At 42.3% G+C, this 26012-nt stretch overlaps 2 protein-coding genes across 2 annotated transcripts; both read left to right on the top strand.

Moving 5' to 3' along the window:
- Positions 1 to 17029: 17029 nt before the first annotated feature.
- LOC124368375 lies at positions 17030 to 18217 on the top strand. Its single transcript, XM_046825661.1, has one exon. The coding sequence runs from the start codon at positions 17030 to 17032 to the stop codon at positions 18215 to 18217; it is 1188 nt and encodes a 395-aa protein (XP_046681617.1).
- Positions 18218 to 21611: 3394 nt separating this feature from the next.
- Positions 21612 to 22821, top strand: LOC124368374. Its single transcript, XM_046825659.1, has 3 exons — positions 21612 to 21641; positions 21824 to 22198; positions 22282 to 22821. The coding sequence occupies exons 1-3, from the start codon at positions 21612 to 21614 to the stop codon at positions 22792 to 22794; spliced, it is 918 nt and encodes a 305-aa protein (XP_046681615.1). The 3' UTR covers positions 22795 to 22821.
- Positions 22822 to 26012: the final 3191 nt, after the last annotated feature.

Genomic DNA, 26012 nt, shown 5'->3' with positions numbered 1-26012 from the left:
AAGTAATATTGAAAGTATTAATATTCATATTTATCACGTGCAAAGGAACCCCAAATGATAAATTATTGATTTGAGATAAACTGAAGGAGAAGAGATTCATTACTAATCGATAGACACACTACATCAGTATTAGTCACGTCAATAACTGTTATAATCAGAGTCAAACAGCCACCAGTACAAGTTACGGAAAATTGTGAGTTCTGGTTATTTGTGCAACCACTTTAGATACAATAATCTTATTTTTAATTTTAAAATGAATTCTATTTTATTTTTAGTATTCTGTCGTGAAGAAATATTTGCAAATTTAAATAAATCTTAGGAGGATTTGTTTCTTTGGTATATGTTGTAATCTTAAAAAAAATGTATAAACTAATAGATCTTTTCAAAATATTGCAATGTATCATTATCCTTTGCACAATATTATTATTACATATTTGTTGTAAAATTCTATAGTTACAATAAATTTTGTCATAAATCAATACTTTCTGGTATAATTTAGAGGAAACATTAATACATATTGTATAATTTTCTTGTTTAACGATACTCTATTTACTGCAAAACGAAGAAACTTTAAAATATACAAGCGTACAAAAACTATGCCTGATCACAGTGTTATAGTTTCTATGCTTTGTACTCTATCTTTGCTGTACAATTTAAATAATTTATTTTAGTATAAGTCTCCGTTTGTAAACTACTAAGCTTTTATTGTGCATATTATGCATGAAATTTGATTAATTTCTCTTAAAAGTGCAAATAATTAAAAGGTTATATTTTATATGAATGGAACATATAGTACTATCAACAAAATTTACCAGTAACCCTAACTAATAGCTTGTATTTTCGTTTAAGAACAAATAAGTTTTTATATAATGAATGATTATAGCCTCTTTTTAACTGAGAAACTTACAGGTTTTGCTACTTTTAATTTTGTTTTACGGATCTTTACAGGTAAAATTAACGGTTTTTTTACTGGAAGCAACACCCACAATTCCCACAGCACTATGTACAAAATGTTTACAGTTAACTTAAGTGGATTTATAATAAAACAATTCTTTATAATAATTTTACTTCATAATTTACTTATTTATTTTTTATAGCAATATGTGCTATACTGTAGCTTTAGGAATAAACAGTAACCAAACATCCTCTTGTATAGAATCTATTTTTAGTAGGAAACTTCCAATGAACGTAAGTTACCTACAAACACTCAGCGGAACAAAAGTTTAATTGGTAGCCTTAACCTTAAGTTGAGACAAATTAGAGTACTCTTACCTGAAGTTGCAAAGATTCAAGGCTTTGATAGATCTAATTATTTTTTACTATTCCAGTCATACCTATACAGTTATACCAATTTATTGGAATCCTTACAATCTATAGATAATTGGTAGATGGATAGCTAGGCAGAGTGAAGGAAAATTTTGCAGGACCCTTAAGTGGTAGGCTACGGTAATGCTCAGTCAAATACCATGAACCACGATCATATGCACTGGCAGAATTAAAAAGAGCATTTAACCAAAAATGTATTTTTACAAGATGTAAGTATCAATATAATAACAATGTTCATCAGTGTGAAATGAAAATAAACCAAAAGTTATTAATCTAAAACTATACATTCTAAATCTATGAATCATAAAATTACCGAGGGATAAAATGTTCGAATATTAAAAAAAAACTAACAATTTGTAGAGGTGCAACTTGATGTAAGTGGTTTGCATTGTTTTCAACAGTTAAGCATATTACATTAGAACGATGTTTATTTAATTAGACACAACTACTTAAATTCATCGCTTTGCAAATTCAAATACGAGTAGAAATGTTCCGCGAATGGCAATGTATCTCAACAAAACCAATTACTGGGGTGTAACGGGTTGTAAGTGGTTGCCATTGCTCGTAAAAGCCGACATCAGAATTGCACTTATTCTACTTACAAATATAAATAAAAATGATATCTTACTTATAAATCGATCCCTTTGTATAAATAAATGAAATATTTTCCTTATTGTGCAAGGAGTTAGATTCTTATCTTTTCAAGTTCTCAAATCTTATAATTCAGAAACTGAGATAATTGTTGTTTACACACTTTAATTAATTCAATATTGAACCATACAAGAGATCGCAGAGTTTATTTTATTGTTTCATACTTTCAAGAGAATATTTAACAGAAAATATATTACTAAAGAGTTTAACATTAAACGAAAACATTGAGTAATTATATTTTATCAGTAATTGTTATGAACATGTATCGTAGGATTTTTTCGAAAATATAAATGATAAGAAACAAAACATATTTATCTTTACCAAAATATTATGTTCAAAGGATGGTCGTAAATGATTTACACACTTTAATTATTTCAATATCGAACCATACAAGAGCTCGCAGAGTTTATTTTATTGTTTCATACTTTCAAGAGAATGTTTAACAGAAAATATATTACTAAAGAGTTTAACATTAAACGAAAAAATTGAGTAATTATATCTTATCAGTAATTGTTTGAAACATGTATCGTAGGATTTTTTCGAAAACATAAATGATAAGAAACAAAACATATTTATCTTTAGTAGAGTAACCCGGAGGATAGCCCCGCGCTCTGATTGGTCGAGAGCAGGTCACGTGATCCAAGATGGCGGCTAAGCCCCGCCCCCTGACGTCACTCCCCACACGCTGACGGGAAAAATTCCCTCGCACGCGGGAAAAAATGCGGGAAAAATCCCTCAAATTGCGGGAACAAAAAAAAGTGGCGGGAAAATGAAATACTTACATAGAAAAAAACTTGTTTATTTTGTACTATAAGAGTATACTGCACTACAAGAGTCAGCCGTCAGCTGTACCCGTAGCCACCTGAAACAAAATACAGTAATCAGTAAAGCAGTCGCGTCCGGCTCGAGCCCACCACATCCGCGAAGGTCAACAGCACTCCCGTCTGGGAATGCCGCCTGTCTGGGAATGCGGTCTGTCTGGGAATGCCGCCCACCCAGGGTCACCGCGTCCGGGAAGCGCAGTCGCTAATCAAATTCGCAACCAACGCCTCATCCTGCTCCGGTTCCGCTTGGCAAGATTACCCGTCCGCCCAGGGTCAACGAGGCCATTGCCATATCCTGGATCCTTGTGACCGGGGCTTTATAAGAGACCGAAATTATTCCCTTCCAGTCAGTTGCGGTAGAGGCACGCTAGATTGCAGCACACCACAGCAACACATCCAAGTAATAGTCGATAGTATCGAAATCTAACCGACTAACCCACTAACTAGGTAGTACTAAGCATTCCTAACACTATACTATACTATACTTATACAGTTACTACAGTTATACAATTACTATACTTATACAGTTATATACAGAGATGGAGCCCGTACATGTAGTGTGTACCGACGAGACCTATGTTACAAGGTTTCGAGTCCGTGGTACTAAAGTGACTTTTAAATTTAATTCTGTCCCTGAAGGGGTTACGGAACTCGACTGGGTAAGACGGGGGTTCGCCGAAATCATGGACCGAATGAAGGCCGATGCCGAAGACACAGACCAACTCGGTTTCACTCTGAGGTCCCTAAATTTAAAATTCAAAGAGCCGGGGTACGTAGCATTCCGACCCGCCAGTGAGCTGGACAGTGACGTGTTGTGGACCATATTCGGAGGGATCGTCCAGAGCAATGCCGAAGCCCTCACCTCCAGCGATACATTCCAAGTAGAATGCACTAGAGTAAATATTCCGGTAGGAACGGGTAGAGTGAGACCTGGCTTGTACAATACTTTTTACGAAGAGTGTAAGTCCCGTAAGGGTATCGTAGTTATTAATAATAGCGACAACCTATGTTTACCGCGGGCGTTGGTTGTGGCCGAAGCCTACGCCAAGAAAGATCCTCAAATTAAAGCAATAAGGCAGGATAAGGGTAAGCGACAAACTTGTAGAGCCCAAAAACTGATGACCAAAGCCGGTGTCCAAATTCCAGAACTGGGAGCGGGGATCCCCGAACTTTCAAAATTCCAAGACCACCTGAAAGATTACAACATTACAGTCTACAGCTATGGAAACAAAGGCCGGATTGTGTACTTTAATGGTAACAACTCTGATGCTCAGTACAAAATCAACCTGCTTTATCACGATGGACACTACAATGTGATTACATCTCTCACTGCGGCTTTTGTATGCACCTACTTCTGCGAGCCTTGCCATACCCCTTATGACCACAAGGGTGAACACAGGTGTTCCAATATCTGCCCTGCGTGTCAGACTGTATCTCCACCATGTAAAGGGGAGCATGGAGGAATAGTTTGTCCAAATTGTAACATCAAATTCAAAAACCAAATTTGCTTCGCAGCCCACAAGGGTGAGCGTTGCAAGTCAGTAAAGAAATGTAAAGACTGTCAAAAACTCGTATATTTAAAAAATCGTAAGTCAAAACACGTGTGCGGTGAAGAGTTTTGCAAAACTTGTAACGATTATATGCTACCAAACCATCAATGTTACATGCGGGTTGACACAAACAAACCCAAAACTAAAGATTTCCTGTTCATTTTCTTCGACCTTGAGACCCGCCAAGATGAAATTTTAACCGAAAACTCAAAAATTCATAAAGTCAATCTCTGTGTATCGCAGCAATTTTGTTGGAAATGCATTGATAAGGGAAATTGCCAAAATTGCAACAACCGCACCAGGGTCTTTAGACAAGACCCGACCAATCATTTCATGGAGTACGTAATGGAGGAGAGAAAAAAATTCAAAAATGTATGCGTCATTGCTCATAATGGCCAAGGTTTCGATTTTCAATTTCTGCTAAAGTACGTTCTCGAAAAAAACAAATTCACTCCAGAGCTAATTATGCGTGGCACTAAAGTCATACTTATGGAGTTGGACAATGTGCGATTTATCGATTCGCTAAACTATTTCCCCATGGCCCTCTCTGCATTACCCAAAGCCTTTGACCTTCCCCCGGAGAAGAAGAAGGGCTACTTCCCTCACCTCTTCAACACATTGGCAAACCAAAATTATGTAGGCCCCATACCATCCAAGGAGTACTACAGCCCTGAAACCATGTTCGAAAAAACCCACAGAGATTTTGAAAATTGGTATAACGAACAAGTCGCTAACAATGTAGTTTTTCATTTTCAAAAAGAGTTGATCGAGTACTGTATTTCAGATGTAGACATACTGGCGCAAGCGTGCATTAAATTCAGAGACATGTTCTTGAAAGATTGCAATGTTGACCCCTTCATGGAAGCCGTTACCATTGCAAGCGCATGCAATCTGGCTTTCAGACGCAACTTCCTAAAACCAAACACCATCGGTCTGATCCCTAAGAATGGATACCGTCTTGTGGACATTCAGTCGCCTATCGCTTTGCAATGGCTGTCTTGGGAGGAAGAAAAGCGCGGTGTTCAAATTCAGCACGCGGGGCGGGGGAGAGAAATCAAAATTGAGGGGCTAAAAGTAGACGGTTTTGACGGAGAACGAATCTATGAATTTCAGGGCTGTTACTTCCACGGGTGTCCTAATTGCTTTCCTTTTAAAAGGGAAGAGCCCCTTACAGATGACCCTTCCGATACTCTGCATTTAAGGTTCGAGAGAACCAAATCTAAAATTTCTCGACTTGAGAATGCAGGGTATGAAGTAGTTGAAATGTGGGAGTGTCAGTTCCAAAAACTGAAGAAAGAACAACAATTGGATTATCTAAATTTTCTCCCCATTCTAAACACACTCCCGCTCAACCCCAGAGATGCCTTCTTCGGGGGAAGTACAGGAAATGCAAAATCATATCACAAGTGCGAGGACGGGGAAACTATCCAGTACGTGGACGTATGCTCACTCTACCCGTACGTCTGTAAACGTGGAATGTATCCTCGGGGGCACCCAAAAATCTGTGTAGGGGACAAGGAGTGTAGAGAAAGAGGCTTGAAGGCCGAAGGCCTCCTCAAGTGTAAAGTCCTGCCTCCTCTAAATTTGTATCATCCCGTCCTTCCAGCACGTATAAACAACAAATTAATGTTTGTTTTATGCCGTAAATGTGGTCTAGAAATGTCAAACACAGAGTGTAATCACAACATCGAGGAAAGATCATTGACAGGGACATGGACAATGCAGGAAATACGCAAGGCTGTGGAAAAGGGATACGAAATTGTAGAAATGTACGAGCTCTGGGAGTACGAGGTGGCAAGATACGAGACAGGGGGTCTATTCACAGACTTCATAAATAAGTTTCTAAAAATCAAACAAGAGGCATCAGGTTACCCCTCCTGGTGCCTAACTGAAGAAGACAAGGCCAAGTACATTCATAGTTACCACGAACTTGAAGGTATTCACCTGGACCCGACCAAAATTGAGAAGAACGGGGGTCTTCGCTCCCTAGCTAAATTAATGTTAAATTCTTTCTGGGGTAAATTCGGTCAAAGAGAGAACCAAACAAAGACATCAATTGTTAGAGAACCATGCGACCTGTACAAATTACTTACAAGTCCGGGGGTCCAAGTAAACACGTTACAAGAAATAAATGAAAATGTACTCCTTGTTAATTGGCAACATATTGACGAAGTCGGGGAATCCTTGAGAACAGTTAACGTCGTACTAGCTGCCTACACCACCTCCCAAGCAAGACTCAAGCTGTACGAACATCTGGAAGCTCTGGAGAACCAGGTCCTCTATTACGACACAGACAGTGTCCTCTACGTACAAAGGGAAGGTATGTACAAGGTCCCCACAGGGGATTACTTGGGCGAGATGACCGATGAACTGGTTGACTACGGCCCCGGCTCTCACATCGTTGAATTTGTTTCAGGCGGCCCCAAGACTTACGCCTATCTTGTCTGGTCAACAAATAAAAACACACTAGTTGAAGTTTGTAAGATAAAAGGCCTTACTCTAAATTTAAAAACTAGCCAAACATTAAACTTTTCCAAATTAAAAGAAATGGTGCTGAGTGAGACCGATGTAAGCTTGGAGATAGTTGAAAACAGAATAAGACGTACTAAAGAAAAGAACATTGTTACCGTGGAGGAGCACAAATTATTTAAAATTACTGGACCCAAAAGGAAACTCGAAGGACCCTATGACACTTTACCTTTTGGCTTTAAAAAGCATAAAAACTAACACATTACATACAGCAAGACTTACCTGACTCGTCCCACACACCCTTGAGGATCGGTAGCAAACCACGTGGTCCCGACTCTTCAAAATGATGAAGCAACCCCTCTCTACTGTCGAATCTTCTGCATACCTGAAGAGCGGCCAGGGCTTGGAGAGTTGGGACCTCGTCCCACGGGAGCCAGGCCGGGATGACACAGGGGTCAGGTAGGGGCTTCCACAACTCAGAAACGGTGAAGTCGTACTCCACTACCTGACGGGTGCGCGAGCGGTTACCTCGACGTGACCTCCCAAAATAAAGCCGCCGCTCACGCCGTGCATCCCGCTCCAGCTGACGGTGAGCCCGACTCCATGCCCAGGCAGAGATGGATGGCTGCTGTGGCGGCGGGTCTGTCCATGCCAGGAGCTTAGACAATTTTACAATCACTTGCAGAATCGTTAGAAGTGAGGTCAACATTGTAACTAACTGTGTTTCAGAGCACGGGAGCTCAGCGTCCAAGTGGAGGGGAGGTCACATGACCGGTCATGTGATCTCACAAGCCTACATCCTGGGAGGTATCCAGTATAGCTCCAACCATTCCTACATCCAGTCCACTCTCGCTCTCAGTGCGGTCACCTGCAGAGATGGCTTCTACCCGATCACCGGACGAATGCGAGATCTGGCAAATAAGTTGTGACGACGGGTTCATGTTTATACCACATTATGCCAAAATACGGGTGTTGTAACGACTGTGAGCGCTGTTATAGGGCGATGAGATGTATTAGAAAACTCTCTGGGGTATTCCGCTTACAGCGTGGACCCTATGCGCGAAATCCCTAAAACTCTTGCCAGTGAGCGCAGGGACATTGTGGATAGCCTGTATAGGTTTTTAAATTTTTGGCAGGCTCAACCGCGTGACGAAGAAGAATGGGAACTGCACAATGAACAATTGGAAGAGGCCCTTCTACACGATGCTATAGAAAGAGAATACTGGGAAGGTGTGGTGAACGAGGTAGACTATCTCCTAGCCTGGGAGGTAGAATTCAAAAAGCACCTCAAACGAAAAGGGTCCTGCTCGGCGTCCGAACAACCAAAAATCGCCAAGTTGTAAACACCCATCCTTCGTCCTGCACACTTCCAGTCGTCTTCATCACCCTTCTTTCCAACCGTCCCTGTGCAAATGGGTATGTATGAATGTGGGAGCTCAGTAAGGGGTTTGGACTTGGGCATGGAGATGAACAAGACTAGGCCCTCGAACGGTTCGGTACGAATGTGGTCCTTCGGGGTGGGCTAAACCCCATAAGTCCCTGAGACCGTGAATGTATGTGTAATGTCTAAGAATAAGGGATGGGGCATTATTGGGTCAAGGAGTATCAACCAGTCACTTCTGGACGGACTTCCAAACCCAATAATGTTTAACCTGGGCGTCAGACACTCGCGTGCCTGACGTGGATGTTTCCAAAACCACACCACTTAGACATTTATAAATACACTTGTATTACCACCTAAGGATCACTTCCCAACATGGACGCTATAGCGAGAGAACTGCACAAACCGGCTAGACGAAATTATCCTAGACGCAAGGTCACGCTGAAAGGACTTAACGATCTCTATCAGGCCGACCTTGTAGAGATGATTCCGCATGCAAGAGCGAACAAAGGGTACAAGTATATATTAACGATGCTCAACTGTTTCACAAAATTCGCATTCGCCATACCCATAAAAAACAAATCCGGTGCAGAGGTCGCAGCCGCACTAGGGTCCATACTAGCTAAACATAAGATGAAAAACTTACAAACGGACCAAGGTAAAGAGTGGTACAACATCCACGTCAACAAACTCATACGGAAACACAACATTAACCTGTACTCCACCCAATCACATTTGAAAAGTTCCATTGTAGAACGACTAAACAGAACTCTTAAAGAAAAAATGTATAAAATGTTTACGGCACGCGGTAGCTACGAATGGTTAAGCATCCTACCTATTATAGTTAATGAGTACAACAGTACCGTACACAGGACGACCGGCATGAAACCAAAAGACGTTAGACGGAAACATGTAAAACAGATTCTCGACCGAATAAACAAAAGTAGACCCATCAAGCCGACAAAACCTAAATACAATGTAAACGATCAGGTTAGGATAAGCAGACACAAAGGAGTTTTCAAAAAGGGTTATTTACCCAATTGGTCAAACGAGACGTTTACAATCTTTGCAATAAAACCTACAAAACCTGTAACATATATTTTACAAGATATACGAGGCAAAATTTTGCAAGGCGGATTCTATGAGCAGGAACTGATAAGAACCGCAACAGGAAACGTCTATCTCGTCGATAAAGTTCTTAGGCGGAAAGGCCTCAAGGCCTTGGTGCGGTGGCGTGGCTTTGACCATACCCACGATAGCTGGGTAAACTCCAAAGACATTATTCGCCCAAACACAGTAAAATATAAAAGGTGACGCGGTGTCTTGGAAACTCCATTACCAAAATGAAGGTCGCAAAGCAAGGTATAATGTTTAAAGTCTGCAATATGGACGAGTTTATAGGTAGCGGATTAGGTCGCAAAAACAAGAACGGTCCGCTCCTACCCGACACTATAAGGAGCCTGATTGTAGGCCCCTCGAACTGTGGCAAGACAAACGTACTATTCAATCTACTTGTAGATCCGAACGGATTACGGTTCGAGAATGTGTACGTATTTTCAAAATCTCTGTATCAGCCAAAGTACCAACTACTGTCAAAGGTAATGCCGAAGGAAGTTGGATATTTCGCCTTTGATGATAACTCGCAGGTCATTACGACGGACGAGGCCAAAGAGAACTCAGTTATGGTTTTTGACGATATAGCTTGCGAAAAACACGATAACATCCGTAAACTACTTCACTATGGGCAGACACAAGAACATAGACACGTTTTATCTCGGGCAAACGTACACGCACATACCTAAACAGCTTATCAGGGACAATGCCAACTTTATAATACTGTTCAAACAAGACGACATAAACCTGCGTTACGCCTATAGCGATCACGTAAATACCGACATGGACCTGGAAAAATTCAAGCAGTTGTGCAGTATGGCTTGGAAGGACAGACACGGGTTTATAGTCATAAGCAAGGACGATGACATTGATAATGGAAGGTACCGCGTAGGACTCGACAGTTTTGTTCAAGATCTATAATGGTTAGGATCTACACTTATAACGACATTAGACGGTTCTCGAACCAGAGACTCCACAAAGTCAATTCAAATCTGTGTACATGGTACTACCCAGGCAAGAAAAAATTTTGCGGTAATTACTGTAGCAGACGACCACCACACGGCTTTCTATTCAATAGAAGGTGTTGGAGACACAAACGCCAAGGACAGTACAGTGCAACCATTCCTCCTGTAATTCTGCTAATGATCTCGTCCAGCGAACGCTTTTATAACCGCGATATCTGGATAGAATTTTTGAAAAAGAGCCAAGAGAAAGGTGTACCATTTGAACTAGTTGTGTATCACGAAGACATGTTAAAGTGTACTGTGCGGGAATCACAGAACTTCTTGTCCAGATTCAGACCATTTCCAGATCAATTCGGAAAGCTTGTACCGCTGAGAAACGCGCACGGTGGTATACACTTTGCCCAAGTCTGTATAAAAATGTTAGAGTACGGTTGTAAAATCCCACACGCCTCACGTTGCATCATTCTCACGGAGCGAACTATACCTATTAGGAAACCTGTTACAATCTACAGACACGTACTGGCATCAAAGTGTTACAGTGACATCAGCTACAACGTAGCGTACGGCCCGGTCCCTGACGGACTGCCGAGAGGCGAGAGGAACAAAGTGTTTGCAGGCGTAAACAATCTGTGTCAGAGTCTCTTTACATCCGAATTTCTCAAGGCGGCTCTACCAACGGTGCCCATGTATTGCGACAGATTCGGAATAAGTCTGCGGGACGGGGTGTATAGCATTAAAGACCGTAAGCAGTTTGAGGCGTGGAGGCGGTTCACAGGAGCCAATCCGAGTGAGTTCTGGCTACTCAACTCTTACCTAATTCACATACACGGTACAGTGAGAAACCCCATCGCACAGTTAAAAGGGTTTATGGATAAGACTGTAGAGAACGACAAGTATACAGTGGCCGAGATCCCCCAGTGGAGGGACGGCTGGAAGAGAACCTTTGTGTTCAGATCACGGGGACGAGTACAGATACCGAGATCGGTATACTTCAAGAAACTGGGTACGGAAGCGTCACTTTGTGAAATCATTCACTTCCTTCGTAAAAACAAAAAAGGGCAATGTTCTTCAGACAAGTCTAACTACCTTGAAAATTGAGTGTATATAAGTGTTAAACGGACAGATGGTGTCATCATTGATAAAAATGGAGCGGAACGAGAAACAGCTAAAGGCCGAGATATCAAAGTTAAGAACGGCTATTAAACGAAAGTACAAGGAGTTCAAACAAGGAAACCTGTCCTCCGAAGTCCGTCTGGAAAAATAGTACAAACCCCTCCTCTCGGAACTGCGAAAGCAAACCAAGGACCCCGATATTAAAGGGTAACCAAAAGAAGAGCATGACGAGGACGGTATAAAAGACGAACCAACCAAGTTTTCTCCACCCGTAACGTCTTCTCCGACAGTACCAGCTGTACACAATAAAGTGCTGGAAACCACAGTACCCGACGTAAGCACGGCCCTCTCCACGGCCGAAGGTCAGCTGGAGGCCTCACAGTGGGTCAAAGATTCATTCCAGAACGCGTTGACTGTCAAGTACATGAAGGCACTAATGAAGGACATTCCCAGCAATAGAAAAGATTGATTCCATATACGGTCCACGCTACGAAAACAGTACACTAATGGTCGGGAACAAACCGTTAACCTTCGATAATGACGGCAGTATAGTCATAGATGACGTACACTACACGCCTACAAAGGGTCTTTATGAATTGCTCTTCAAACGTGCACCACTCAAGGAAGAGTACGACGAAAAACGATTTACACGCTTACAGGGATATAATGAAGCGGACACAGGCGCACAAAAGAGGTTACAATTATAAAAGCAACATAAACCGTAACAACTCCACAAAATATGAGCTCGTAATTTCAAAGTTATTCCCCAAAACACACACTGGTAAGGGATTCAAGGACCTGTCACGTCCTGACCCTGTGTACTATGACGACCCGAATGAATTGTGTGAGAGGCTAAGAGTGTTGGTAAGCTCCGCTGAGGCCGGTAATACGGGGCATAAAAACGAGATTATTAACATCGTAGAAGAGCTGAGGGAGCTAAAACTCATAAGCGGTAGTGGTAACGCCAGATACAGAGCTCTGGTATAAATGTATAGACAAAACCCCGTAATGTACAGTTTCGAAATGAGCGTGGACAAGTTTGGTCGCACCGGTAGTGAGGCCGGTAAGAGAGGTCCGCCTGGACAAGGATTCAGTCTCACAGTCGACGGCAACTACGATATCAAAGGCAAACGGTTATGTAACGTGGCCGATGCGCAGCAGAGTCTAGACGTTGTAAACTTGCAGACCTTGAAAAATAATGTGGATAGCGCAGTCCTCAAGACTGTGTCTGACGTTTCGCTTGTATCCAAGAAAAATGTGATGGACGCTAAAGGTAACAGGATTAGCAACATAGGTGATGCTATACTCTGGACCGATGCTCTGACTCTTCGCCGTCTTGCTAGTGAGGTGCCCTATAAGGACACGGACAGCAAATATTACAGGTTTGACAACTACAGATTGCGCATGATAGGTGATCCCGCTGGGGATACAGATGCAGTGACGCTAAAATATCTTAAAACGAACACTCTAAAAAGAAGTAGTGATGGTAACGTCTGGGAATGTGATAACAAAAGACTCGGACAGATGGCTGATCCTCTTCTCGCTGGCGACGGGGTAAACCTGCAGACCTTGGACAAGAAATTAAAAGACACCAAAACAGATATGACCCGGTCTATGCTCAAGACACTAAATGCGAATAAACTCGATGCCAGAAATAATAGACTACCTAACGTAGCTGACCCCACGAACGAAGCGGACGCCGTCAACTTGCGAACGCTAAACAAAAGAACACTAAAGTTCGATACTGAGATAATAGACGCTAAAAAGAGAAGAATAATCAACTTGAGCGATGGTGAGGGACTGGGCGATGCTGTGACTCTGTCACAACTACGTACCCTTACACCTATCAAGAGTATTACAGATTCTACCGTTACATTCGATAATTTCAGACTCTGCATGGTTGGATGGCCAGTCGAGCCTACGGACGCTACGACTAAACGATATGTAGATAGGGCACTATCACTTCTACCTCAGATGAAAGACGGCTACTGGAGTTTTGGACGTTTGCGTCTGAGCGAGATAGAAGAGCCTCTATACGAGGGCGAAGCTGTTAATCTGAAATACTTTCAAAAACACGCCATGAACAGAGCGGGGCGAAATTGGAACGCACAAACCGGTAAAGTCACTAATCTGGGAGATCCTACCGAAATGAGTGACGCGGTGTCCATGAATTACCTAGTGAGAGTACTGAGCGAAGTCTATTACGGTATGTACAAACTACTGGCTCCGACGCTGGACGCTATACACTTAACCGATAAAGACGAGTGGATCAGCTTCAACATTGTCAACCCATACTTTAGAGATCCAGTGAGCAGGGTTAGATCGAAACCGTGATGGTTTTATTTATATGTGAGTTGCTGACATTTTTACCGTCAGTTTACTTTAGAACCTGGCGAGATGCGGGTCTTGGTATTTATTCTATGTGTAGCTCCTCTGATTGCTGCTAATAAAACTTTGCTGTACTTGGAGAGATACGGCTATCTCGATACTAATACCTCAGAGCTATCCACAGACATTACACAGGCGATCGTTAGGTTTCAAGAGACGTTCGGCTTGAATGTGACCGGATATGTAAATGAGGAGACGACTAACTTAATGAACCACCCCAGATGCGACAATTCAGACGAGTTAATAGCGTCTTTCACTGCAAACCCAAACTACGGATGGCGGAAAAACGATATTACCTGGTTTATGTACGGTAGTAATTATCAGTATGACCAACTATGTCGGGATGCGTTCGCCCTATTCTGAAGACATTCCAACCTGACCTTCCGGCGGGACCCTATAAGTCCCACAATCAATTTAAGTATCACTCCCAGGAAACATCTTTCGTATTATCTACGGAAAAATTGCAGTAGAGTGTTTGATGGTAGGGGTGGATTAGTGGGTCACGCCTTTCTCCCTATATTGGGGATGAACCAGACAGATGTTCATATGGACGGTGAAGAAGATTGGGATTATACAATGGATCTACCTGCGCCCGGAAAAGTTTCCTTCTTTTTGGTTCTATTACACGAAATTGGACACGCTCTAGGCTTGCAACATTCATCACTTTCGTCGTCTATAATGTATCCTTTTTATTTTGTACCACATGGTATTTCAAATCTTTACCAATATGATTTAGACAGAGATGATCAAATGGCAATACAGTATATTTACGGACCACCGACCCCCTCCACCTCAACATCCACTACAACATCTACAACACCATCCACAACAACAACATCAACTACGACGACAACATCGGTTACCAATAGACCAATAGAGGTCACGCCTACGCCTACACCTACAGATTTGGACATTTGTAATTTAAGACACAAACTCAACACGTTCTTAGTAGTGAGAAACAGACTATACGCGTTTTACGGTAAATACGTTTGGATACTAAGCCTGAACGAAGCCCATAGAACGCGTGAAGAGTTTACCAATCCTATGATAATTACAGAGTGGTTGACTTTCTTACCGTCAGACTTTACTAACGTTTCGGCCGTGTACCAGAGACCGAACGGGGACGTAGTCATGATCGTAGACAGAACTCTATACGTTATAGATTACCCGTCACTTAGACTGTCCAATCAAAGACCCATTAGCATAATCGTACATACCAGAGTTAAGAAAGTCAATGCAGCGTTAAACAGTAATACGGGTAAAACCTACGTCTTCGTCGATGACAAGTTTGTTGTAGAGTTGAACGAATGCACCCTCACAGGCACCATGTTTGGGATGACTTCAAGCGTACTCCCCGGTGTTCCAGGGTCCATAAAGGGAGGTTTCAGATATAAAAACGGTCGTATTTATTTTATAACAGACAGTTACGTGCTGGAGTTTGACGAGTTTACCGGTACTGTCACAAAATCCGAGGCGGACATCTTCGACGTACTGCAGATTACTTGTGTGCGTGAATCGCTACTCAAACAGTTGTATAAAGTGATACGGTATATAAATGGCGAACCACAAACGTAATTCAAACAGAGTGAAACGAGCTGTCAAGCGGGGTAGAGGTATAGTGACCAGCGTACTGAACAACGCACTGCCCGCTGTAGGCACCATAATAAACCGTGCTGTTGACGCGTTACCTGTCGAATTACACCTTCCCGGCGGCTATCAGTACTGTGGGCCAGGTACGAGATTAGGGGTGAGATTGGCAAGGGGTGATAGGGGTATTAACAAACTCGATTCTGCCTGTAAGCTCCACGATATAGCGTACTCGAAATACACGGATTTAGAACACCGGCGAGAGGCCGACAAGGAATTGGCCGAAAGAGCTTGGCAAAGGGTGAAATCGGGAGACGCTAGTGTAGGAGAAAGGGCCGCGGCCTTAGCAGTGACGGCAGCAATGAAAGCTAAAACAGCGTTTGGGGGTGGGAGAAAGAAAAAACCAAAGACAAAGCGAGGGAGGGGTAAACCTAAGGGCAGAGGGCTCTACCTGAAACCGTATCCAAAGAGGGGAGGTGGTGGTGGGGTTAGAAAAAAGAAGAGGTATTGTAAAAAAAACAACAATCTCGATACCGATAAAACCTCTAACAAACCACGAATTGATCCGTTATGCGAGGTTACTCAATATTCCAAACTTTCGAGGTGTCTACATGAGGGACACACTGCCCAAGACCCCGCGACAGTACGAGTCGGCCATAGTTAACCTGGACAGTTCCCACGGTGAAGGTACGCACTGGGTCTGTTATAAGAAACTCGGAGACAGAGTGTACTACTTTGACAGCTTTGGAAATCTGAGACCGCCGATAGAACTCGTATCCTACTTTGGATCAGGGGTGAGCGTACAGTATAACTATGAGCGTAAACAGTCTGAGGACTCAGTAGTCTGCGGTCACTTGTGTTTAAAGTTTCTGGCGCGTAATGTTTTCACTTAACGGAGCTGCTCCGCACGTATCTTGCGAGGTCTTTCCACCAATGGATTTGAGCGATGGAGAGTACGAGATTGGTCTAATTGATCTCTCGACGTACTATACGATACCAAACATTGAAAGAGGTGTGAATGACATGTTCCACTACGGAGTCGACAAAGAAATAGTGATAGACGAGGGGTCGTATGAAATTAAAAACATAGAAGAATATATCAAGTCGCACATTGACGGAAGTGTGACGTTCAGTCTTAAGGCAAACAATAGCACGCTAAAGTCCGAAGTATCGTGCAGTGAAGCGATACATTTTGAAAAGCCGAATTCGGTAGCCTCAGTACTTGGTTTCACCGCTAAGGAACTGGAGCCTCATAAGACCCACATGTCCGACCTCCCCGTCAGTATTATGGCGGTAAACACGATACGTGTCGAGTGCAACATTGCACGCGGTTCCTTTCAAAACGGTATGGAAGGACACGTGTTGCACGAGTTCTACCCCGATGTGGCTCCCGGGTATAAAATATTTGAGAAACCGAGCACTGTCATCTATTTACCGGTGAACGCCCGCAGAGTGAACAATATAGAGGTCTCTCTCAGAGACCAAAACGGCGATTTAATCAACTTTAGAAACGAACCCGTCTCGTTACGCTTGCACATTAGGAAGCGGCAATGGGTCTAGTATTTAGAGAAGTGTCTGCTCAGGCATTGGCCAGTAAACACCGGAAGACGGTAGTGTTAACATCGCGAAACATTCGGTTTCTAGCGTCACTGGGGTTCAAATATGGCGCTACTGGCAATAGAGTCGGCCGCAGAGTATGATGAAGTTGTTACAGGTTGGGAGTTTCACTCTCATAAGCCTTACGCCTCGTCAACTCTGAAGAACAACGACGAAATCAGAATTCCGATAAGTCAACAGGATATAATTACGGCACCGTTCGAAAGCAGTATACACATCACTGGTAAAGTGAGTGCTAAGAAAGCTGACGGGAGCGAGGCCAGTATCTCACTAATAAACAATGCCATCGCATTTTTATTCGACGATGTAAGGTACGAGATAGGCGGTATAGAGGTTGACAGGACGAAAAATGTAGGTATAACGAGTACTATAAAAGGACTACTCTCCATTAGGGATGAAGAGCAAAAGTGTCTCGTAAACGCGTGCTGGCTCGGTCCCAATACGACAAATGAGGCCGGTGAATTTACGTATTCGGTGCCTCTGAAACTTTTGATGGGTTTTGCCGAGGATTACAAGAGAATTGTTGCGAATGTTAAGCAAGAGCTTGTTCTCTTGAGGTCAGCTACGGATGTCAACGCCGTTATCTCACCGGACGCGTCAAACCTCGACTTTCAGATTACATCGCTCGAGTGGCGTGTACCACATGTTACAGTGTCAGATAGTTACAAATTAAAATTATTGCGCGTGATTGAGAAAGATACTTTGATTCACCTACCGTTTCGGTCCTGGGAACTTCACGAGTATCCTTCACTACCGCAAACGACTCGACAGAGCTGGACAATAAAAACGAGTTCGCAAATTGAAAAGCCTCGGTACGTGGTGCTGGCCTTTCAGACCGGTAGAAAGAACGACCTAAGAAAGGACGCCTCTACTTTTGACCGTTGTGCCCTTACGAATGTTAAACTTTATCTGAATTCACAGTACTACCCTTACGACAATGTCCACAGCGATCTCTGTATATTTTACGACATGTACACACGATTCCAAAGTTCGTACTATCAAAAACCAGGGTCTCCGCTGGTTGACTTTAAAACATTCACATCTCATGTGCCTCTGTACGTGATTGATTGTTCCAAGCAGAACTATTCGATCAAGTCGGGACCTGTAGATGTTAGGTTGGAATTTGAAGCTAAGGAGAATTTCCCGCCAAACACAGCTGCATACTGTCTCCTACTGCATGACTCTCACATGGCGTACACAGTGCTCACCGGTTCGGTACAACGTATAATGTAGGAGCGGTGGTGGTGGTGGGGGAACTCTTATAAATAGCTGAATTTTGTACGTGTGTCTCATTCTGTGTCATGGAGGAGCTAAACAGTTTTCTAAACGAGCCTGACTCGCTCGATGCGATCCGATACCTAAAATTAAAGACCGAACTACTCTGCATGGTCGAGGGTATGCGAAGACTCTTTGCTCAATTTAGACCTACAGTTAGAGTACCCAGTGACCCTTATAATTACGACCATTTCAAGGAATGCGTGTGGTCACGACCCGAGGCTACGTCAGGTCCTGACACTTGTCAGTGCTACTATATGGATTCATACATTGGGGGTTCGATTACGATTTTGGATCAGTTAGTTGGTATGTACGACCCGTTTCTTTCGAGATTACAGGCTCTACTTGAACCCTTCCGTGATAACGCAACACAGTATTGTTAGGGTGGGGGTAATTGTATAAATTGAGGGTTCCTGATGCTAGACTTCATTAGCTCAATCATGTCTGACCGGGAGTGGCCTAAACAGTGTACCGTAACTATTCGACTGCTTAAAGATAACGAAACTGTTAGCACTAATAAGTTAGATGTGGAAGAGGGTGAGTCTGATTACGGAGATGATTACCATGTAAGCAAACTCCCAGAGTTTGATGCATTTAGGATCACATTTGAGAGATATGAACCTGTTAGCGAAGGATACAACGAGACTGTTCTTGAGGATTTTGCTAATGTAATATTCAAGAAAGAGGGTTGCTCTGTTGGCCAACTACTCATTAATGTGAAAGAGTGGAATCTGTTCCACTCTAAAATATTTTACGTCAAGGATTTTCCCGCCTTTGACGGTTTCGTGTTGGCGTATCTACAACACACTATTGATGATGGTTTGGAGTATTGCATGTATTGTAGCGATTACACATACGAGGTCCGTTACAATTAGAAAATTTAAATCTAACCGTATTTCCTAGCCCTCTTATTGGTCAAAATAAGCACGTCGCTGATTGGTCTAAATTGGGTATATAAGGGAGTAGTGTGAGGGGCTACGGTCAGACGGGACCTGGACTTCATTGGGTGCTGGAATTCATTAGCTCTCATCCACTCGGTGACATTCAAAATGGGCGTCGAAGCGTTTGTAACTGTTTACTTTTACAAAAACGGGAAATTATTAAAAAAAGGCCACATTAATTGCTACAAGTTTTCTTCCAATGCCGATATATACGATGTGAAGGACTACGACCAAATTAGGGTTAGGTTTTCCTCAGAATACGATTCAGACTTTGACTCTGACGAAGAGGAGGAGGAGGAGGAAGAGGAGGTAGACGCGGAAACGGAACCCTTACTTCGTTAATTTGCTGCTTTCCATTGGTCGAAATAAGCACGTCGCTGATTGGTCTAAATTGGGTGGTATATAAGGGGTAGTGTGAGGGGTTACGGTCAGACGGGACCATGCAGGCTTCAGTGATGGACGTGGAACCTGCGAAGGTTCCCAGGCGTAAGGAACGCATAAATTCGTTAACGGGTATTTTCCTAAAGTCGGTTTACTTTTTAGGTAGCGATCTATCAAAGTGTGTAATTGTGGGGTTGTTTAAAGACAGAGGCGATTCTCTCGGGGTGCTATTCCATGGTAAGAAGGGGAGCGTTTACTGGTCGCACGATGTATTTAATCAGTTTGCTCCGAATTTCAACTGTATAACTCAGGCTTTGGAGACCTCGCAGAGGTTGAATATCAAGGTGGACAGTGGGGAGGATGTCAGGGTTTCGAACGTCTTTGGTCAAATGCATGCGTATCTCTATGACGGGGAACGTTCTTTAACGCTTAACAAGACCGAGTGGGTTCAGTTCGTTAACAACCTCCCGTCGGTCTACATCGCACTACGGGATCTCTTTTCCATCGAGGTGTCAGCTAAGAGTGTTGTTCGGTGTCTGCTGGCTGGCGAGAAGGAGGAGGAGGAGGACGTGGAGTATAACGACATCCCTAGTCCCGTACTTTGCAGACTGGTCCAGGAAGTTGACCTTTTTAAACGTTGGCCAAATGGAAGCGATAGTGGAGTTTCATGCATTCAAGGATAATGAGAACCGGTTTATTGTGAAGGAGTTTGTTGTGGTCAGTCATCTGTTTCGCTCACACATAGTGTTCAAACCCCCGTACAGCGTAACCGAATTAGATTCAAAAGCGGCTAGAACCGCCCGTTGGTTGGTGCGTCACTTTCATCATATTAATTGGAATGACGGAGGGATCCCTTTTGACGAAGATATCGTCCGCGCTCTCTGTAAACCCTTCGCTACTGTATATACTACGGGGTTAGAAAAAGTTCGATTTTTGTCTCGTTTTCACGATAACGTAGTTGATAGGAATATTGTAGATAGTAAGGAGGCTATTGTTTCCGATGCTCAATGTATTTTACCTCAACATAATAGTGACTGTACATATGCTTGTGCTTTAAAAAAGGCTCTAGGGCGGGGTGAGTGAGTGGCAAGCCCCTAAGGCTGGCGTAAAACCTGTAAGTCCTGGGGTTTTCAACTGCTCTTACGGCTGGCCTAAACTCCGTAAGTCCGGGGGCGGTTGTGTGTGTGTGTGTTTGGATACCTCTATGGCAGGCCTAACCTCCGTAAGTCCAGGGGTACGAGCCTCGCTCTAGTTGCTAAAAAAGAGATGTAAAAAATATACTAAAAAACAAAATGTTTCTTTGCGAGTGTTTTACGGGTTGCATTGAAAGGCTTCTCCGAGTAAAGCGGCTTGTTACACTAGCAAGGATTACAAAAAAAAATACAAAAGTTGTAAAATAAAAAAAAAAATATGTTGGGAGGTAGCAAGTTTGTTATGGAGTGGCTACCACCGTAAAGAGCGATGGTTGGGGCTCTTTACACACACGTGGATAGGCCTACTGGGGAAGGAGCCACGTAAAATATCTCCTAACGCGCCGGGACCCTACCCCTTGGGTGGTGTGGAAACTTGGGTCACGTTGCAACAAGGACAAACGCACGTGTGGTGGGGGGTACGCTGCGCTTGCATATAAGCGACTGCTGCGAATGTATCCAGCATTGTGCAATCATGTACAGTTGCAGGCACCTTGCGTTGGCGTTTTCCGTGGGAGTTATGACTGTGTCTACGGCCTTGATAGCGATTCTCTGCAGAGCACGCCTTCCTCCCGGAGTCGGCTACACTCGCTTGATGCTGATACTGGTGGGCCTTCTTGTCGTTGCAGCACCCCTCGTTGCTGGTGACGACGACGGACCGCCTCCGCGGAAAGCCCCTCGATTGGTGGTAATGTTATTATTACTATTATAGAATTAATAATTAGATTCCGTTTTTCCGATTGGGTACAATTTGTTTTTGTTTTTTGAAGGGCAACGACGATGACCCCCGGCCCGATCCCCACCCCGAGGTACAGGACTCCCCATTGTCGCCTGACCCTGATGACAGTGTGGAGGTACGTGTGCGCTTGTGTTGGTTTTGTGTTTGTATGCGTGTTTGTTTGCGTTACGGGCTGAATAGTTTTTTCTTTCCAGGAGTATGACTCGGATGCCACCGTGGAGAACCTGATACCCGGTGTAAGTACAATTGGCTTCCTTGTTTTGTCCGTCTCGTGTTTTTTGCTATTTTCCTACGGTTTGTTTTTTTTTTGCAGTCTCCTGACCCGTGGGCTTTTGGACCGAGGCCGAGGCAGAGGCCTCTCAATGACACAGCGGTTGAGGACCTTCTGCTGGGACCCTGGGAAGTGTTGGAGGCTGCCATCACGGGTATGCCACTACCACCGTCTCCATCACCGCCCCGGGCCGCAGCCCGCAGGCTCCCTCTCCAGACGATGCCGCTTCCTCAGCCGCGGCGACTCCCGAGGATAAGTATCGCCCCGGCCCAGGCCCCCTCGACGTCCCGGTCCTCTGGTGGGTCCAATGTAGCGACCGTCGCCCCGGCCCCCTCGACGTCCCGGTCCTCTGCTGGGCCCAATGTCGACTCGACCCAACCCTCTACCTCAACGGGTCGAACCGGCGCTTGTAGAAGGGTAAGTGTCCACCGGTAGTAGTGGTAGTAGTAGTAGTAGTAAGTAGTATTAGTAGTAGTGGTGATACCTTACTTGCTTTTCAGCCTCCTACAGCTGCATCAGGAGTAGATGTGGCACGGCAGAGGTTACGGGAACTGGTGCTGGACCATTTCCTTCAAGTATTTGTTTCGCCGGCGCACGCTCCCGTGGCGTGCACTGTGGGGGCGTTGGTTGCGATGTCCACCCTGAGGGCCGAGCTCAGGGATATGCTCTGGCTCGTCGACCATCTTCTCGACGAGACGCCCCGTGACCAGAGCCTCGTGATAGCGTACGCGCTTTGGAGGGAAGTGCGCTCGTCGTTGGAGGGTCTGCTCATCGGCATCGGCGAGAGCATGGAGTCGGCGGCCTTGAGGGATCCCTACGACATCGACCCTGAGGAACCGGAACCGTCGCCCCCGGCTAGGCACGTTCGCTGCTGTGTCTGTATGGACAGATTGCCGACGGTAGGGTTGAGGCCTTGTGGACACACTCTGTGCCCACAATGTGCCCATAGGCTCTTACGTTGTCCAATCTGTCGGGTGATCATCCACGGGAGGATGCCATTGTTTTTTTCTTAAAATTTTTAAAATAAACAAGTTTTTTTTTTCTATGTAAGTATTTGATTTTTCAAAGTTCCCGCCACTTTTTTTTTTGTTCCCGCATTTGAGGGAATTTTTCCCGCGCGTGAGGGATTTTTCCCGCATTTTTTCCCGCGTGCGAGGGAATTTTTCCCGTCAGCGTGTGGGGAGTGACGTCAGGGGGCGGGGCTTAGCCGCCATCTTGGATCACGTGACCTGCTCTCGACCAATCAGAGCGCGGGGCTATCCTCCGGGTTACTCTACTATCTTTACCAAAATATTATGTTCAAAGGATGGTCGTAAATGATTTACACACTTTAATTATTTCAATATCGAACCATACAAGAGCTCGCAGAGTTTATTTTATTGTTTCATACTTTCAAGAGAATGTTTAACAGAAAATATATTACTAAAGAGTTTAACATTAAACGAAAAAATTGAGTAATTATATCTTATCAGTAATTGTTTGAAACATGTATCGTAGGATTTTTTCGAAAACATAAATGATAAGAAACAAAACATATTTATCTTTACCAAAATATTATGTTCAAAGGATGGTCATTAAATAAAAGACTTTCTTCAAATTTATCATATTATGGATAGGAGACTTCTTATTCCACCTCTTGGGAGACTAATTGTATAATATATGATGCATTTTCTGGATTAATTAAAATCTAAATACTCCCAATGAACATAATTTATGTAAAATAAATAAGTCCCTGAGGTAGTGACAGGAGTTATTTTGACAATGTAAAGTAAAATATTTTGAAATAATGTCACGCAGTGCCTAAAACTGTAGAAACATTTTAACTCAGTATGATATTGTTTTAAAGAGACTTTATTACATATAATTACAACTTTAAACTATATATTATTATTAATATTAAGATACATTTATTATTAAACAAAATTTGCTTTTTTGTTAAATCTTGTGATAGATATTCGGGTTTGAAGCACATTTTCGTTCAACGAATTTGGACTTCAACATACAACATACGCCTGAAGCAGAGATTTGTTAAGAACATACTGTACTGTTTTTTATGTTATGAATGTGTTTATAAATGGCTTTAGTCTATGCAGTATTCAAGCGAAAATAGATGTAGATATCGCAGTAAACCCACCATGTTGCAGAATTTAATAGGAATATTAAAACTAGTATAATGCAAGACGAAAAGTATAATGGTAGTTTATAACCTATCCACTGTTTGAATATTTAAATAAACACAATTTTGTTGTAAATATATTTTTTCCTGTTCGCAGGGGATTGAAAAGTCCTCATAGACACCCAGACGCCCATACTTTAGGATGTGCCGGTCTCTTACCGACTAAGAAACCACAATTTTCTTTCTTCTGCTAAGGTGGAACCACTACCTTATGCTTTCAGAAGTGTCTAGCCTTTGTAAGCATACTTAGACGGGCATATTGTCACAGCTTTCACAGGCCTCCCCTCAGCATCTCATCCTTTATATTTTTGTGGAGAATGTCATGTACAAATCTCCTCGTTGCCATTCCATGTGTCTTCATTTTTCAACATATGGAGCACAGTCTGGGTCTAGTTGATGATTTGAAATCAAGTTCCTTAAATTATAAATACTTACGAGGCTAAGGACTCACTATCCTTATATTATTTTATGTGAATATAATATGATGCCTGGAGCGTTACAGACGGACATACAGGCCAAAGTACGTCTGTAGTTGTACCTTGTAAAGACTTTAGAGCGACGTACAAGACGTACAATAGTGAAATTTAAGACTAAATTATTTTATTACCTCAGTGTCAAATTTACCTAAAATTTAGCAATATTCCATATTACAGCAGTTTTAAACATAAAATATCGAACATTTTAAATTAATAGATAGAATATAAAATCAATAATTTAGGTAAACTTATAAAATTACCCTTATTTTACCGATTGAAATAAAATCAAACGTTATTATCTCTAGTAATAACTTAGAAGAACTACATTCCCGATAATATAGAGATTAACGAAAAGATAGCTTTATGTGAAATTTAGAATTTTTGTAAAATCTAATTCAGTCAATTATTGGTTAAAGTAAATTGCACGGAAGTAGTAAACATGCAATTGTTCAATTATTAATGATCCATTTGTAAAACAAAACATATATCAACACTTTTTTATTTATAAAAAATATCTTTAACTTATATTGAAAACGTTTTCTCTTGTAGTCGTGTTTCTAGAATTTTGCTTTATTTCCAATCAGTCTTTAAACGGTTAATATTTTGAAACCGTTAGCAATATACTTTTTCAGCTTTATTTTAGTCCTAATAACAAACTCATAATTACATTTACACCGTGTGCAAGATAAGGTAAAAACATAATTAGATAGTAGGTTTTATAATTAGAAGTAATGACATAAGGACAGACAGACTCTTCACGGAGCGAAGTAGACCATATATGTAGAGATACACGTTGTTAGTTTCATATATTTAAAATACTTCACTCCAGATTTAAACACCTGGAAGGAAGTACAAGGAAGAGCCACTGTAACAGTTGTCTGATTTTTGTTTTAGCTATAAACGCAGTACATAATATTTTAAAACCTGTTTTAATTAAATTTTTGTTGACAGTAAAATGTAATTTAACGAATTATAACACTTTTTAGTAAGGATAATAAAAAAGCAGGATTCATCTACAGAACGTTTCTAAAGAAAGCTACTAACTCTCTCATTATCGCAGATAGGAGATTAATGAAGACGCAAGAAAACATTGTGATAATGGTGATAAGATGGCCGGAGGGAGGGCACACAATTGGTTCTGGTGTATTTTTGGAAATACAGGTATCTCATGAAAATTTATTGGTTCAGCAGATATTTCACAGTAATAAGATATTGAATTATTTTGTTTTAAAAGCAGTAGTTTCAGTTTAAATTTAATTTACGTGTTCGTTTAAATTATTTCCATTATAAGATGTGTCAATACATTGTTTCACATTTATCCATATCAATGAATGGCAATTCACCATTTAAAAATATTTAGATTAATGACGGGTGAATGGAATTACATAAATAATAACTAGTAAGGATTTGCATTTTCCTGTAGATTAATAATTAAAAATCCGGTCAACTCAAATACCCTGTAAAACATCTATAAACATTACTATATCATAAATAAAATGAGAAGAATACAATTTATAGAATATTATAAACCAGAAACGGAGATAGTCTATGATAGGTTGTAATAACAAAGTTAGTTGTA

Source organism: Homalodisca vitripennis, chromosome 8 (genome assembly GCF_021130785.1).
Source record: "Homalodisca vitripennis isolate AUS2020 chromosome 8, UT_GWSS_2.1, whole genome shotgun sequence".
Taxonomy (NCBI): domain Eukaryota; kingdom Metazoa; phylum Arthropoda; class Insecta; order Hemiptera; family Cicadellidae; genus Homalodisca; species Homalodisca vitripennis.
The sequence above is the reverse complement of the archived record's forward strand: the minus strand, read 5'-3'. Positions and strand labels throughout refer to the sequence as shown.